General features: G+C 46.0%; 1 protein-coding gene across 4 annotated transcripts in view; it reads right to left on the bottom strand.

Moving 5' to 3' along the window:
- rxfp2a (relaxin family peptide receptor 2a) overlaps positions 1 to 17503 on the bottom strand; it is a 202894-nt gene that overhangs the window by 11730 nt on the left and 173661 nt on the right. For 3 of the 4 annotated variants that reach the window (XM_060909647.1, XM_060909646.1, XM_060909648.1), the window contains one exon: positions 4553 to 4963. In XM_060909647.1, coding sequence (XP_060765630.1) covers positions 4553 to 4963 — 411 coding nt within the window. The remainder of the gene's footprint in view (positions 1 to 4552; positions 4964 to 17503) is intronic. The other variant, XM_060909649.1, reaches the window with a different exon arrangement.

Genomic DNA, 17503 nt, shown 5'->3' with positions numbered 1-17503 from the left:
TGGGAGTTTGCCCAACCAGTCCACATGTGCTTTGTGGATCTGGAGAAGGCATTCGACCGTGTCCCCCATGGTATTCTGTGGGGGGTGCTTCGGGAGTATGGGGTTCGGGGCTCTTTGCTAAGGGCTGTCCGGTCCCTGTACGAATAGAGCAGGAGTCTGGTTTGCATTGCCGGCAGTAAGTCAGACCTGTTCCCAGTGCATGTTGGACTCCGGCAGGGCTGCCCTTTGTCACTGGTTCTGTTCATAATTTTTATGGACAGAATTTCTAGGCACAGCCAGGGGCTGGAAGGAATCCTGTTTGGGAACCACATGATTTCATCTCTGCTTTTTGCGGATGATGTTGTCCTGTTGGCTTCTTCAAACCAGGACCTTCAGCATGCACTGGGGCGGTTTGCAGCCGAGTGTGAAGCGGCTGGGATGAGAATCAGCACCTCCAAGTCCAAGGCCATGGTTCTCGACTGGAAAAGGGTGGCTTGCCCTCTCCAGGTTGGTAGAGAAGTCCTGCCTCAAGTGGAGGAGTTTAAGTATCTCGGGATCTTGTTCACGAGTGAGGGAAGGATGGAGTGTGAGATCGACAGGCGGATCAGTGCAGCCTCCGCAGTGATGTGGTCGCTTTACCGGTCCGTCATAGTGAAGAAGGAGCTGAGCCAAAAGGTGAAGCTCTCAATTTACCGGTTGATCTACATTCCGACTCTCACCTATGGTCATGAGCTTTGGGTAATGACTGAAAGAACAAGATCACGGATACAAGCGGCCGAAATGAGTTTCCTTCGCAGGGTGGCTGGGTGCTCCCTTAGAGATAGGGTGAGAAGCACAGTCACTTGGGAGGAGCTCGGAGTAGAGCCGCTGCTCCTCCACATTGAGAGGAATCAGCTGAGGTGGCTCGAGCATCTTTTTCGGATGCCTCCTGGATGCCTCCCTGGGGAGGTGTTCCAGGCATGTCCCCCCGGGAGGAAGCCCCGGGGAAGACCCAGGACACGCTGGAGGGACTATGTCTCTTGGCTTGCCTGGGAACGCTTCGGTGTTCTTTCCGAGGAGCTGGCCGAGGTGTCTGGGGAAAGGGAAGTTTGGGCTTCCATGCTTACACTGCTGCCTCCGCGATCCGGCCCCGGATAAAGTGGAAGAAGACGAGACGAGACAAGACAAATAATCGCTAATGGGTTTGGGAATACTTCCTCAAGCTTGGGGAACCTTTGTTGAGCCTCTTGAGATGCATTTATCTCAAATCCATGTCCCCGATGCTCACGGAAGACTCATCAACATAGCGGCTTGGCATAGCCTAACCTTCCCTGAGACTTGAAAAGTTCGTTTACATTCAGGGATCCTTTGGAGTGCGTTGTATGCGCTTTTGGGACCTAGTCATGATGGGAAACACCTGATGCTGATTTGAGCACAATCAGCATGCGCATATAAGGATGCAATTTTCACAGAGACTTTGTGAAGTAGTCTGTCAGGTATGTGGCGGTAGATGGATGTAAGTCCAGGAAAAGTGTTTATTAGCAGGCATGATTTTTAAAAAAAAAGTGAGGCAAAATCAGAGTAACAAAACACAAACAAAGCCAAAACATAAAGCAGAGTATTTAGCCAGAGTGATAACCATGGCTAGAAACAAAAGTGACAGTGATAATACTTCACAAAGTCTCTGTGAAAACAGCATCTTTATATGTGCATGCTGATTGCGCTCAAATCAGCATCAGTTGTTTATCAAAACGACTGGGTCCTAAGAGTGCGCACAATGCACTCCGTGAGCGAGCGTGGTCATGCCAGTCAAGTGTTCACCTGCCGTGTGACCACAACTTTTAGCTCACCTGTATATTGCCGTGCATCACCACCAAAATGCCTCATTTTCATTGATAACCCATCGCAAAGCATTGTGAGCTGTAGTGTGACCATAGCTTAAGGGATGACACAGTGGCACAGTGGATTGCTGTTTGTGTGGAGTTTTTGTATATGTTCTTCCTGTTTCTATGTGGATTTCCTCCAGGTTCTCCGCTTTCCTCCCACCTCACAAAAACATGCCCCACACCCATAGTTCCTAGAATAGGCGCCAGATCTACCTCAACCCTGACCAGTATAAAGCAGTTACAGACGATGAATTAATTAATGGTTAAGGAAATATAATAAATGAAAATAAACAGAGAACTCATTTACTAGGGAAATAAAGAAATAGGAAAATAAAATAAAAACTTAGCAACATAAGAACATCAATAAATTAGCTCATAATTAATTACAGAATAACTTTCATACTTATTTTACTTCATTAATTTATCACTTGTAAGGTCAGCGTTTAAGATTTCTAAATATTTGTTTATTTATTAACCATTTGCATATTAATGATATTTTTTTTGTATATAGTTTGGATATAGTACAACCCCGATTCCAAAAAAGTTGGGACAAAGTACAAATTGTAAATAATAACGGAATGCAACGATGTGGAAGTTTCAAAATTCCATATTTTATTCAGAATAGAACATAGATGACATATCAAATGTTTAAACTGAGAAAATATATCATTTAAAGAGAAAAATTAGGTGATTTTAAATTTCATGACAACAACACATCTCAAAAAAGTTGGGACAAGGCCATGTTTACCACTGTGAGACATCCCCTTTTCTCTTTACAACAGTCTGTAAACATGTGGGGACTGAGGAGACAAGTTGCTCAAGTTTAGGGATAGGAATGTTAACCCATTCTTGTCTAATGTAGGATTCTAGTTGCTCAACTGTCTTAGGTCTTTTTTGTCGTATCTTCCGTTATATGATGCGCCAAATGTTTTCTGTGGGTGAAAGATCTGGACTGCAGGCTGGCCAGTTCAGTACCCGGACCCTTCTTCTATGCAGCCATGATGCTGTAATTGATGCAGTATGTGGTTTGGCATTGTCATGTTGGAAAATGCAAGGTCTTCCCTGAAAGAGACGTCGTCTGGATGGGAGCATATGTTGCTCTAGAACCTGGATGTACCTTTCAGCATTGATGGTGTCTTTCCAGATGTGTAAGCTGCCCATGCCACACACACTAATGCAACCCCATACCATCAGAGATGCAGGCTTCTGAATTGAGTGCTGATAACAACTCGGGTCGTCCTTCTCCTCTTTAGTCCGAATGACACGGTGCCCCTGATTTCCATAAAGAACTTCAAATTTTGATTCGTCTGACCACAGAACAGTTTTCCACTTTGCCACAGTCCATTTTAAATGAGCCTTGGCCCAGAGAAGACGTCTGCACTTCTGGATCATGTTTAGATACGGCTTCATCTTTGAACTATAGAGTTTTAGCTGGCAACGGCGGATGGCACGGTGAATTGTGTTCACAGATAATGTTCTCTGGAAATATTCCTGAGCCCATTTTGTGATTTCCAATACAGAAGCATGCCTGTATGCTGTAATGCAGTGCCGTCTAAGGGCCCGAAGATCACGGGCACCCAGTATGGTTTTCCGGCCTTGACCCTTACGCACAGAGATTCTTCCAGATTCTCTGAATCTTTTGATGATATTATGCACTGTAGATGATGATATGTTCAAACTCTTTGCAATTTTACACTGTCAAACTCCTTTCTGATATTGCTCCACTATTTGTCGGCACAGAATTAGGGGGATTGGTGATCCTCTTCCCATCTTTACTTCTGAGAGCCGCTGCCACTCCAAGATGCTCTTTTTATACCCAGTCATGTTAATGACCTATTGCCAATTGACCTAATGAGTTGCAATTTGGTCCTCCAGCTGTTTCTTTTTTGTACCTTTAACTTTTCCAGCCTCTTATTGCCCCTGTCCCAACTTTTTTGAGATGTGTTGCTGTCATGAAATTTCAAATGAGCCAATATTTGGCATGAAATTTCAAAATGTCTCACTTTCGACATTTGATATGTTGTCTATGTTCTATTGTGAATACAATATCAGTTTTTGAGATTTGTAAATTATTGCATTCCGTTTTTATTTACAATTTGTACTTTGTCCCAACTTTTTTGGAATCAGGGTTGTAGTTCTCCATGCATATTTAGTATATATATAAAAATGTCAACTCAGCATTTGAACCACATTGGCTTTTTTAAATCCCCAAATTTAAATTTAAATGCATATGAACAGAACGACAATAAAATCAATGATGCTACTGTATCCATATGCAACAGAATTTGATTTCTCATCTCATCTCATTATCTCTAGCCGCTTTATCCTGTTCTACAGGGTCGCAGGCAAGCTGGAACCTATCCCAGCTGACTACAGGTGAAAGGTAGGGTACACCCTGGACAAGTCGCCAGGCCATCACAGGGCTGACACATAGACACAGACAACCATTCACACTCACATTCACACCTACGCTCAATTTAGAGTCACCAGTTAACCTAACCTGCATGTCTTTGGACTGTGGGGGAAACCGGAGCACCCGGAGGAAACCCACGCGGACACGGGGAGAACATGCAAACTCCGCACAGAAAGACCCTCGCTGGCCATGGGGCTCGAACGCGGACCTTCTTGCTATGAGGCGACAGTGCTAACCACTACACCACCGTGCCGCCCCAATTTGATTTCTTAAAAATAAAAATAAAAAAAATCACCCAGGAATATTCCTGTAGAGTAACCCTTAGCAGCAGGCTTCTCTAGCCTATCAGAATGCAGGGGGAAGCAGACTCCATTGTGTCCATAGTAGTTGCCAAAATAGTTGTCACTGAGCAGAGGGACACCAGCTATAAGCAATCCTAGCAGCCAGATTGAGACTAGCACCACACCAGTCTGGAGCTTCCCAGGTTGCAGATGACTGAAGGGGAACACGATGACCAAAAACTTTTCCAGAGTCAGGTAAGTTAGGAGGAGGACAGATACCTCAGAAGACAGCATGGCCAGGAAGCCGATTGTACGGCATTCCTGGCTCTCCATCCACAGCAGTGCGTTCCGATTGTACTCACCACGGAACTTCAAATCAAACACACCCAAAAAGAACAGGTAGACCCCCATCAGACAGTCTGCACCTGCAGAAAACAGGAGAAAGGGTACAGAGATTAAGGGAGCACTGCAAAATAAATAAATAAATAAAATAAATAAATAAATGATATATTCACAAGTGAAGATATATTTAATAAAGAAAAGGTTATCTAATATCTTATTTTGTGATTATTACATAAATAGAATAGAAAAAGTAGAAGGCCTTTTTCTAGACATATTTACTAATTTCAAGTTAGATTTTTTCTATTCTATTGGAAGATTACTTAGTTTCTATTTGGAAAATAAATGCTTGAAATAAGCAAAAGTATCTGCCAATAGAATAAGACAATTTCAAGAAATGGGCTTAATCATTTTAAATTTATATATAATAAAGTCCTTCCCACGCCATGTGGCGGCGCCAATCTCCGTTTATGTAGCCCTCGGCCTCTCATCTATTACATAGCTAGGGTTACAGTGGGGGGCTGGTCCTCTGGTAACCACAAGAGTTTGACTCCCCACTTGCATCTGTATTGCAGCGTGCCTTGCCAGATGGCAGTAGGTACCATTTTTATGATGGTCTATGGTATGACCCGACCGTGAATAGAATTCATGAGCTCCCGATCGAGAGGCGGACACGTTAACCACTAAGCCAGCTCGCAGTGTATATATCTAATAAAGAGAAATGTTAATTGAACTTGCCTATATTCATTACATTTTTACTTAATAAATAATTACAAAAAATTGCTTATTTTTACTTGATACATATGCAAGTATAAATATCTTAATATATGTCTATAAAGGTGCAGCACAGTGGCTCAGAGGCTTGTGTTGCCACTTCACAGCTCGCTCCTGGTTTGATTCTGAGCATTAGGCTTTATGCTCTCCATGTTCATGCGGGTTTCTTCCAGGTTCTCCAGTTTCCTCCCACCTCTCAAAAACATGCCAGTAGGTTGATTTGTTATGTTAAATTACTTCTTAGTGTTCATGGCATAAGCTCCAGAGCCACTGAAACTGACCAGGATTTAGAATTAGTTCCTTTAAAATGTCTAGTTGTAGAAGGTAAAGGTGAGCTTTTCTGAGCTAGGAGACATTTTTACACTCATTTGAGGGGCTTCAGTTAATCAGAATTTATCACTATTTTTATATGACTGACTGTTTGCAGACATTTTTAGCCACAACTAATATTGGTTCTGGTAATTATCTTCCTGCTGCAAAAAGTGAGAACAAAAAAAATTGCATGAACCTGTGTGGTCCAGATGTGACAGTGCAGGATGTCCCTTTTCCTGAGACCACCCCCCCTCCCCCCAACGCTGCAAAAAAATTATATCTTAGCAAGTGAAAATATCTTGAAAATAGTTTAAACGATCTAGCATTTCCTATGAGAAGAATACAAGACATTAATTCTGAGATTATTAAATCTAGTTCTAGATTGCAACAAACTTATTCTAAGATGTCTTATCAAGTAAAAATATCTGTCCATGCAGCAAGATAATTTCACTAGTATTAAGTAATTTTCTCCTCAAATTCAGTTTTCAGGTTGTTGTTTTTTTTGCAGTGAACACAACCACATCCAGATTACGTTTTTTTTATAATCATTTTCATATTTATAAAATTTCATATTCTCAATACCTGTCAGTAATAGTGCCGGAAATCTAAGTTCGGAGCAGTATCCAAATATGGCTGCTCCGACCTACTGTACATCTCCTAGATGTCACCCTGCCTCTCCTGAGTATTAGAAGTGCACCTGTTCTCCATCATCTGCTTAATCACCACTCTACTTAAGCCCTGCAAACACTCACCTCAGTGCAAAGTATCATTCTGTGTCCCCATGCCTGATCATACCAAGCCTTATCATTATAGTGCCTGGCTTCTAGTGATTTGACTTAGTTTACTCCCCCCCCCCAACCTCAACTTCTTGCCTGCTCTTTGACATTCTGTCTGCACATCAACTGACCCTTGCTCAACCTTGACTACATTGTGGCAGCGGGGGCGTGGTCGAGCACCGGTCTGTGACAGGAGGGCGGAGTCAGGGAAGGTAAGTGGCAGATTCACTTCACCTGAGAGCAATTAACCTGTGTTTGTGTGTCTTCCCAGGGACCGCGCCCTATTTAGGGAGGGAGAGCGAGAGCAGAGGAGATCTCTCCCGAACCAGACACCTGATGTGTGTGTGTGCGTGTGTCTGCGTAAACCCTATTGTGTTCCCTGAAAAGTGGAACAATAAAACTGTTTGTTGAACCTGATCTCTGTCCTGCCGTCCTCTGTGCTCCACCCACACCTAGGGAAAGCTACAGTGGTGCTGAAACCCGGGAGATGGAGCACCAACCCAGCAGCCCCATGGAATCCTCCCCGTTCACCGACCTGGTCCATGCCCTCGCCACGGCTCAGCAAAGCCAGCACCAGGCGCTCGTCACACTCCGAAAGGAACAAGAGCGGCGCTTCGATGCCCTGGTGCTGGCCCAGCAAGAAGATCGCAAGGCGTTCCGGCGTCTCCTCGCGTCGGCGGGGCCCACCAGCGCTCCGGCCGCGGGCCCGTCTCCCCTCACCTTAACTAAGATGGGCCCGCAGGATGACCCCGAGGCTTTCTTCACGTTATTCGAGCAGGTCGCTGAAGCCTCGGGGTGGCCGATGGAGCAGCGCGCGGCGCGCCTCCTCCCCCTCCTGACGGGAGAGGCGCAGCTGGCTGCACTACAGCTCCCCGCCGATCGCCGGCTGGCCTACGCCGACCTTCGCCGGGCTGTCCTTCAGCGCGTGGGGCGCACGCCGGAGCAGCAGCGCCAGCGCTTCCGCGCGCTGCGGATGGAGGAAGTCGGCAGCCCGTTCGCGTTCGGCCAGCAGCTCCGGGACGCCTGCTGGCGGTGGCTGAGGGCCGAAGATCGCGACGCCGAGGGAATCGTCGATCAGGTGGTACTGGAACAGTTCATCGCCCGCTTACCAGCAGGAGCCGCGGAGTGGGTCCAGTGCCACCGCCCGGCGTCGCTGGATCAGGCAGTCGAGCTGGCGGAGGATCATCTGGCGGCTGTCTCGGCGGCAGGACAGCGGATGTCGACATCTCTTCTCTCCTCTTCTCTTTCTCTCTCTCTCTCCCCTCCTTCTGTGTCCCGTCCTCGCCCCATTCTCCCACCGCGGAGGCGGGGGCCGGCACCACCCCTGCCGGCCCGCCGCACCCGCGGTGCCCTCCTGTTTCTCCCTTCTGTGTCTGTCTCTCCCCCACCTCAGGTGAGTGAGCCCCAGAGCACCGGTGCAGAGGGGAAGCCCGGGCCGGTTTGCTGGCGTTGCGGGGAACCGGACCACCTTCAACAGCAGTGCACAGCAATGGAAGTGGGCGCGGTGGTTCGGATCCCCGACGCGCCAGAGGCCGCCCTCGATCGGGCCGGAGCGTATCGCATACCGGTGAGTATCCAAGGGGCTACATATCAGGCATTGGTGGATTCTGGTTGTAATCAGACCTCAATTTGCCAAAGCCTGGTTCAAAACGAGGCATTGGGGGGAGCACAAGGGGTGAAGGTTTTGTGTGTGCACGGGGATGTTCACAGCTACCCTTTGGTGTCGGTCCATATTATTTTCAGAGGGGAAAAATTTATAGTGAAGGCGGCGGTTAATCCTCGCCTTACCCACTCGTTAATTTTGGGGACTGATTGGCCGGGATTTCGGGGTTTAATGACGCGCCTAGTAGAGAGTGGGTCCTGCCAGTTGACAGGGGGAGGTCCCGGTGTCGTTTTGGCGGGAGCAGCTGTCGCGGAGCCGTCTACGTCATCTCCGCGTCAGGGTGAGGAGCCACCGGCTCCTCCTCTCTCTATTGGGGAATCCCTCGCGGATTTCCCATTAGAGCAGTCGCGAGACGAGACTCTGCGGCATGCGTTTGACCAAGTGAGAGTAATCGATGGTCAAACGCTCCAGCCGAACGCCACCCCGAGGCTTCCCCTACTTTGCGATTATGAAGGATAGGTTATACCGAGTGACGCAGGACACTCAAACTAAAGAGCGAGTCACGCAGCTTTTGATTCCAAAGAGCCGCCGGGAATTGGTATTCCAGGCGGCTCACTTTAATCCCATGGCTGGACACTTAGGGCAGGATAAAACACTAGCCCGAATAATGGCCCGATTCTATTGGCCGGGGATTCGCGGCGATGTCCGTAGGTGGTGTACGGCATGCCGCGAATGCCAGTTAGTAAATCCAGCGGCCATTCCAAAAGCGCCATTGCGCCCTCTACCGTTAATCGAGACCCCGTTTGAAAGAATTGGGATGGATCTCGTCGGGCCATTAGATCGGTCAGCACGAGGGTACCGCTTTATATTAGTTCTAGTGGACTATGCAACGCGATACCCGGAAGCAGTGCCTCTGCGCAATATCTCAGCACGCAGTATTGCAGAGGCACTCTTCCGCGTCATCTCCCGAGTTGGAATCCCGAAAGAGATTCTGACTGATCAAGGCACTACGTTTATGTCACGAACACTACGCGAACTGTATGGGTTATTGGGGATTAAGCCGATCCGCACCAGTGTATATCACCCACAAACGGACGGTTTAGTAGAACGGTTCAACCGCACCCTCAAAAATATCATTAAAAAATTCGTAAGTGAGGACGCACGTAATTGGGATAAGTGGCTCGAACCCTTGCTGTTCTCAGTGCGAGAGGTCCCTCAAGCCTCCACGGGGTTCTCCCCGTTCGAATTATTATATGGGCGTAAGCCGTGCGGCATCCTAGACGTGCTGCGGGAAAATTGGGAGGAGGGACCTTCACAAAGTAAGAATGAAATTCAGTACGTTATGGACCTGCGCGCAAAACTCCACACGCTCACCCACCTAACTCAGGAGAATTTGCGGCAGGCCCAGGAACGGCAAGCCCGCCTGTACAACAAGGGTACGCGCCTTAGAGAGTTCACACCGGGAGATAAAGTACTCGTACTCTTGCCCACGTCGAGCTCCAAATTAATCGCCAAGTGGCAAGGACCCTTTGAGGTCACACGGCGAGTCGGGGATGTCGACTATGAGGTGAGGCGAACAGACAGGGGTGGGGCGCTACAGATTTACCACCTCAATCTGCTCAAACTCTGGAACGAGGAGGTCCCCGTGGCGTTGGTGTCGGTAGTTCCGGAGAAGGCGGAGCTGGGGCCGGAGGTTCAAAAAGGGAATTTGGCATCACGTACCTCTCCGGTCCCCTGTGGAGACCACCTCTCCCCGACCCAACTCACGGAGGTCGCCCAGTTGCAGGCCGAGTTTTCGGATGTGTTCTCGCCCCTGCCCGGTCGCACTAACCTCATAGAACACCACATAGAGACACCCCCGGGGGTGGTAGTGCGTAGCCGCCCTTATAGACTACCCGAACACAAAAAAAAGGTGGTTCGGGAAGAACTTCAGGCCATGCTCGAAATGGGCATCGTCGAGGAGTCCCACAGCGACTGGAGCAGCCCGGTGGTCTTGGTTCCAAAGGCCGACGGCTCGGTCCGGTTCTGTGTGGACTATAGAAAAGTCAACGCGGTGTCTAAATTCGACGCGTACCCAATGCCTCGTATTGATGAGCTGCTCGATCGACTAGGCACGGCTCGCTTTTACTCGACACTGGATTTAACGAAGGGATATTGGCAGATCCCCTTGACTCCATTATCCCGGGAGAAAACGGCCTTTTCCACACCGTTCGGCTTACACCAGTTCGTCACACTTCCGTTTGGGCTGTTTGGGGCGCCCGCTACGTTTCAGCGGCTGATGGACCGGGTCCTCCGGCCCCACGCCACCTATGCGGCCGCCTACCTGGACGACATTATCGTTTATAGTAACGACTGGCAGCGGCACCTGCAACACCTGAGGGCCGTCCTTAGGTCGCTGAGACGGGCGGGACTCACGGCCAACCCAAAGAAGCGTGCGATTGGGCGGGTGGAAGTACGGTATCTGGGCTTCCACTTGGGCAACGGGCAGGTGCGTCCCCAAATTAATAAGACAGCAGCGATTGCGGCCTGCCCGAGGCCCAAGACCAAAAAGGGGGTGAGACAGTTCCTGGGGCTGGCTGGCTATTATCGTAGGTTTATACCTAATTATTCGGACGTCACCAGCCCGCTGACTGACCTCACTAAAAAGGGGGCGCCAGATCCGGTCCAGTGGACGGAGCAGTGCCAGCGGGCTTTCTCTGAGGTAAAGGCTGCACTGTGTGGGGGGCCACTTTTACACTCCCCTGACTTCTCTCTCCCTTTTATGTTACAGACGGATGCGTCGGACAGAGGGCTGGGGGCCGTTTTGTCCCAGCAGGTGGAGGGGGAGGATCGCCCGGTCCTATACATCAGCCAGAAGCTGTCAGTGCGTGAGGGGCGCTACAGCACGATTGAGAAGGAGTGCCTGGTGATCAAATGGGCGGTCCTCGCCCTCCGGTACTACCTGCTGGGGCGCTCTTTCACCCTCTGTTCGGACCACGCGCCCCTCCAGTGGCTCCACCGCATGAAAGATGCCAACGCGCGGATCACCCGTTGGTATCTGGCGCTCCAACCCTTTAATTTCAAGGTGGTCCACAGGCCGGGGGCGCAGATGGTCGTGGCGGACTTCCTCTCCCGTCAAGGGGGGGGGAGTCGGCTGCGGGCCGGACGGCTGCCCGGCCTGAGTCGGGCGGTGGGGGTATGTGGCAGCGGGGGCGTGGTCGAGCACCGGTCTGTGACAGGAGGGCGGAGTCAGGGAAGGTAAGTGGCAGATTCACTTCACCTGAGAGCAATTAACCTGTGTTTGTGTGTCTTCCCAGGGACCGCGCCCTATTTAGGGAGGGAGAGCGAGAGCAGAGGAGATCTCTCCCGAACCAGACACCTGATGTGTGTGTGTGCGTGTGTCTGCGTAAACCCTATTGTGTTCCCTGAAAAGTGGAACAATAAAACTGTTTGTTGAACCTGATCTCTGTCCTGCCGTCCTCTGTGCTCCACCCACACCTAGGGAAAGCTACATACATATTAAGCCTTTCGATTTAGAGTTGGATTTGGTTTCCAGTTTGTGACGCACCTGCTTTTCCCTGCACCTGCAAGTGCCTGCACCCTGACAATACCATGTCCACTTTTTCAAAACTCTTCACACAGTTTACATTAGGTCTAAGTGGACTAAAATGTGGATCATTTTACATTGTTGTCACACAAAATGCATTAGATGACATGTCTAACACTTTTCATGAACACTTTTCTCACTCAAACACCAAGAGAACTCTGTATACAGTGTCTTGCAAAATTATCCATCCCCCTTGTTGTCTGTCCTGTTTTGTTGCATTACAAGATGGAATTAAAATGGATTTTTGGAGGGTTAGCACCATTTGATTTACACAACATGCCTACCACTTTAAAGGTGCTTTTTTTTTTTTTTTTACTGTGACACAAACAATAATTACGATGAAAAAACTGAAATCTGGAGTGTGCATAGATATTCATCCCTTTCGTATGAAACCCCTAAATAAGAGCTGGTCCAACCAATTCACTTCACAAGTCACATATTTACTTGATTAAGATCCACCTGTGTGCAATCAAAGTGTCACATGATCTGTCACATGATGTTTGTATAACTCAACCTGTTCTGGAAGGACCCTGACTCTGCAACACTACTAAGCAAACAACATGAAAACCAAGGAGCACTCCAAACAGGTCAGAGACAAAGTTGTGGAGAAGTATGGATTAGGGTTGGGTTAAAAAACAAATATCCCAAACTTTGAATATTCCAGGGAGCACCATTAAATCCATTATAGCAAAATGGAAAGAATATGTCACCACTACAAACCTGAGAAGAGAAGGCCGCCCACCAAAACTTACAGACCGGGCAAGGAGGGCATTAATCAGAGATGCAACAAAGACACCAAAGATAACACAGAAGGAGCTGTAAAGCTCCAGAGCGGAGATGGGAGTATCTGTCCATAGGACCACTTTAAGCTGTATACTCCACAGAGTGGGGCTTTATGGAAGAGTGGCCAGAAAAAAGAAAACAATAAGAAAACACATTTGGAGTTTGCCCAACAGCATTGACAGACTCCCCAAACACATGGAAGAAGATTCTCTGGTCAAATGAGATTAAAATTGAACTTTTTGGCCATCATGGGAATCGCCATGTGTGGGGCAAAGCCAACACCCTCAGAACACCATTCCTACAGTGAAGCATGGTGGTGGCAGCATCATGCTGTGGGGATATTTTTCATCAGCAGGGACAGGAAAGCAGGTCAAGACTGAAGGAAAGATGGATGGCACTAAATACAGGGCAATTCTGGAGGAAAACCTGTTTGAGTCTGCCAGAAGTTTGAGACTGGGACGAAGGTTCACATTCCAGCAGGACAATGACCCTAAACATACTGCTAAAGCTACACTGGAGTGGTTTAAAGGGAAACATTTAAATGTCTTGGAATGGCCTCGTCAAAGCCCAGACCTCAATCCAATTGAGAATCTGTGGCATAACTTGAAGATTGCTGTACACCAACGCAACCCATCTAACTTGAAGGAGTTGGAGCAGTTTTGTCTTGAGGAATGGGCAAAAATCCCAGTGGCTAGATGTGCTAAGCTAATAGAGACATACCCCAAGAGAGACTTGCAGCTGTAACTGCAACAAAAAGTGGCTCTACAAAGTATTGACTTTGGAGGGGGGAATACCTCTGCACACTCCAGATTTCTGTTTTTTTTTATCTTAATTATTGTTTGTGTCACAAGAAAACAACAGTTTGCACCTTTAAAGTGGTAGGCATGCTGTGTAAATCAAATGGTGCTAACCCTCCAAAAATCCATTTTAATTCCAGCTTGTAATGTGACAAAACAGGACAAACACAAAGGGGGATGATTACTTTTGCAAGACACTGTATGTACAGCCCCATTTTATACATGCTTAAATATTCATTTCCAAACTGTTAAACTTGCATTCAAAAACAAACATAAGACAGAATTGATTGAGACAGAGTTTTCTTCATTTGCACACTAAAATCTTACTGTTTTGATTCTATAGAAATGCCCAATTCATAACTGATTACCAATGCAGATGAAGACCTATCCAGGTGTTTTTTATCCAGTGTCATTAGGATCTCTATAAAAGGTGGTGCCTTTGGTATGATTTGTGTGTACAACATGGAAACACCCAGAAAAAGAGGACTTGGAAGAGGAAGAAGAGTGGGCTGGAGAGGGAGAGGAGTGCATATTGTGACGGTCCCTGCCTCATTGGCTCTGCAGTTGTTGTGGATAAGTTACTGTGTCTGTGTGTTCTTTAAGATAATAGAGGGAGGTGATCATGGCAGCCAGATTTGGAGCACCTGGGACGCGCGCTACCGCAGCTTAAAAGTATGGGCCTACATCGCTCTCGCTCTCTCTCACTTGGACTGACTCCTGCCGGCAATGGCATGTTTTTGTTTGGTTTTTGTCTTTATTTTTGCCTTACAACATTACACTAGGTGGCACAGTGGTGTAGTGGTTAGCGCTGTCGCCTCACAGCAAGAAGGTCCAGGTTTGAGCCCCATGGCCGACGAGGGCCTTTCTGTGTGGAGTTTGCATGTTCTCCCCGTGTCCCTGTGGGTTTCCTCTGGGTGCTCCGGTTTCCCCCACAGTCCACAGGTATTTATGTCCGTTATTGATTCAATAAACGTAGTATATGGGCGTACAAATAAAGTTATATGGATTCTTTAAAAAAACTTCAATATTTATTTAGAGCTATAATCAATTCCCACGATGATAAAAGAGCGCATAACATTTACAAACGTACTATACACCACAGAAAGCACAGACAGCCAGTAAAGAGTCTTATGAACTCGCGCGTTATCTTGTGGTAGCGAGACTTTGTTCCACTTTTGATCATGCGCACACCGCATTGCGAGAATCCCGCCAACCCGGAAGTAACATTTTGTTTGAAACGCGTAGTTCCACCTGAGCGAATTTCACTAGTGACTGAAAAGATTCTGAATGGGCACTCCGGCAAGATCAACACAGACACTTGCTGTGACATGCAGCCTCGTGAGGTATTGGTGCAGACTGCTAAAAAAAGCTGTCATGGAGTACAATTCAGAACATTAGAGTGACACTTTGTGTTTTTGTCAAACATTGGAGCTTTGTATTCATTCTGAAGGTTTATTGTTATTAATATTGAATAAAAAGTAACTTGGATATATCATTGTTAATTATCATTCAAATTTTAGGTAAATTATTTTAATTTGCATCTTATACGGATTTTATAAGGGAAATACGGATTTTGGAGGTTGGTTAAACAGGTTTGATTGACCAAAGGTTCACATGTATGGGGCTGATTAAGTGACTGTAATATGTGTTCAGTCACTATATAACCATACCTACTAGTGCATCTCAGACAATTAGAATATTGTGAAAAAGTTCAATATTTTCCATCAGTAATTTAAGAAAGTGAAAATTTAATACATTTGAGACTCATGTAAACTAAAATGTTTCAACATTTTTTTTCTATTTTAATTTTGATAATTATGGCCTACAGTGCAAAAAAAATCTCAATGTTAGAATATTTCATTTTGAGTTTGAGTAAATTACCATTCAAACAGTATAAATACTGTATCTCTCAGTGTAGTTCAGTACACGCAACCACAATCATTGGGAAGACTGTTGACATGACAGTTGTCCATTAGACAATCATCGATACCCTCCACAATGAGGGTAAACCACAGAAGGTCATTGCTGAAAAGGCTGGCTGGAAAAGGTGCACAAGGAAGTGGGATGACCGCAGCCTTAAGAGGATTGTCAAGAAAATTATTTGTCAAAATTATTTACTACTGCATCTCAAACAATGAGAATATCATGAAAAGTCAATATTTTCCATCAGTTATTTAAGAAAGTGAACCTTTAATATATTCTAGACTCATTACACATAAACTAAAATGTTTCAAGCATTCTTCTATTTTAATTTTGATAATTAAGGAATTCAGCACAAAAAAAATTTAAAACCTCAAAATATGAGAACATTTAATTTCAAGTTTGAGTAAAACAGTATAAATACCATGTATCTCTCAGTTGACTTCGGTACTCGCAAGAACATCCATGGGGAAGACTGGTGACTTGACAGTTCTCCAGAAGATGATTACTGACACCCTCCAAAATGAGGGTAAGCCACAGAAGGTCACTGCTGAAAAGGCTGGCTGGAAAAGGTGCACAAGCAACAGGGATGACTGCTGCCATGAGAGGATTGTCATGAAAAGTCAATTCAAGAACTTGGGAAAGCTTCACAAGGAGTGGACTAAGACTGGTGTCAGTGCATCAAGAGCCACCATGCACAGACGTCTTCAGGAAAGGGACAACAACTGTCACATTCCGAATATCAAGCCACTCCTGAACCAGAGACAACATCAGAAGCGTCTTACCTGGGCTAAGGAGAGAAAGAACTGGCCTGTTGCTCAGCGATCCAAAGCCCTCTTTTCAGATGAAAGTAAATTTTGCATTTCATTTGGAAATCAAGGTCCTCAGGTCTGGAAGAAGAGTGGAGAGGCAGAGAATCCAAGGTGTTTGAAGTCCAGTATGAAGTTTCTGCAGTCTGTGATGATTTGGGGTGCCATGAAATTTTGCATTTCATTTGGAAACCAAGGTCCTCAGGTCTGGAAGAAGAGTGGAGAGGCAGAGAATCCAAGGTGTTTGAAGTCCAGTGTGAAGTTTCTGCAGTCTGTAATGATTTGGGGTGCCATGTCATCTGTTGGTGTTGGTCCACTGTGTTTTATCAAGTCCAAGGTCAATGCAGCTGTCTACCAGGAAGTTTCAGAGCACTTCATACTGTATTTCTATCTGCTGACAAGCTTTATGGAGGTGCTGATTACCTTTTCCAGCAAGACTTGGCACCTGCCTACAGTGCCAAATCTACTACCAAATGGTTTGCTGACCATAATATTACTGTGCTTGATTGGCCAGCCAAATCACCTGACCTGAACCCCAAACAGAATCTATGGGTTATTGTCAGGACGAAGATGAAAAACACCCAACCCAAAAATACAGACAAGCTGAAGGTCACTACCAAAGCAACTTCGGCTTCAGTAACACCTCAGCAGTGCCACAGGCCACACTGATGCAGTAATTTGTGTTAAAGGAGCACCAACCAAGTATTGAGTGTATAAATGAACACGCTTTTCAGAAGTTGGACATTTCTGTATTGTAAATCATTTTTTTAAAATTGATTTTACACTGCAAAAAATTGAAAACTGAATTTGAGGAGCAAATTACTTAATACTAGTGAAATTATCTTGTTGCATGGACAGATATTTTTACTTGACAAGACATCTTAGAATAAGTTGGTTGCAATCTAGAACTAGGTTTAATAATCTCAGAATTGGTGTCTTGTATTCTTCTAATAGGAAATGCTAGATTGTTTCAACTATTTTCAAGATATTTTGACTTGCTAAGATATCGTTTTTTGTTTTTTTTTTGCAGTGTAGGAAACAGTCTAATAATTTGAGATATTGGATTCCTGATTTTCATGAGCTACGAGCCATAATTATCAAAATAAAAAAGCTTGATTTTTTAAAATTAAAATTATGAAAATAAAGAACTTTTTCACAATATTCTAATTGTTTGAGATGCACTAGTATATTTACTGTGAGCAATATAGACATTTTTATATTGCAGTAATGGAGTGACTATAGTTTTGTTTTTGAAATTGCCCTTTG

The sequence above is a fragment of the Neoarius graeffei genome, chromosome 25 (assembly GCF_027579695.1).
Source record: "Neoarius graeffei isolate fNeoGra1 chromosome 25, fNeoGra1.pri, whole genome shotgun sequence".
NCBI classification, from domain to species: domain Eukaryota; kingdom Metazoa; phylum Chordata; class Actinopteri; order Siluriformes; family Ariidae; genus Neoarius; species Neoarius graeffei.
This window is presented reverse-complemented; position numbering and strand designations above follow the sequence as displayed.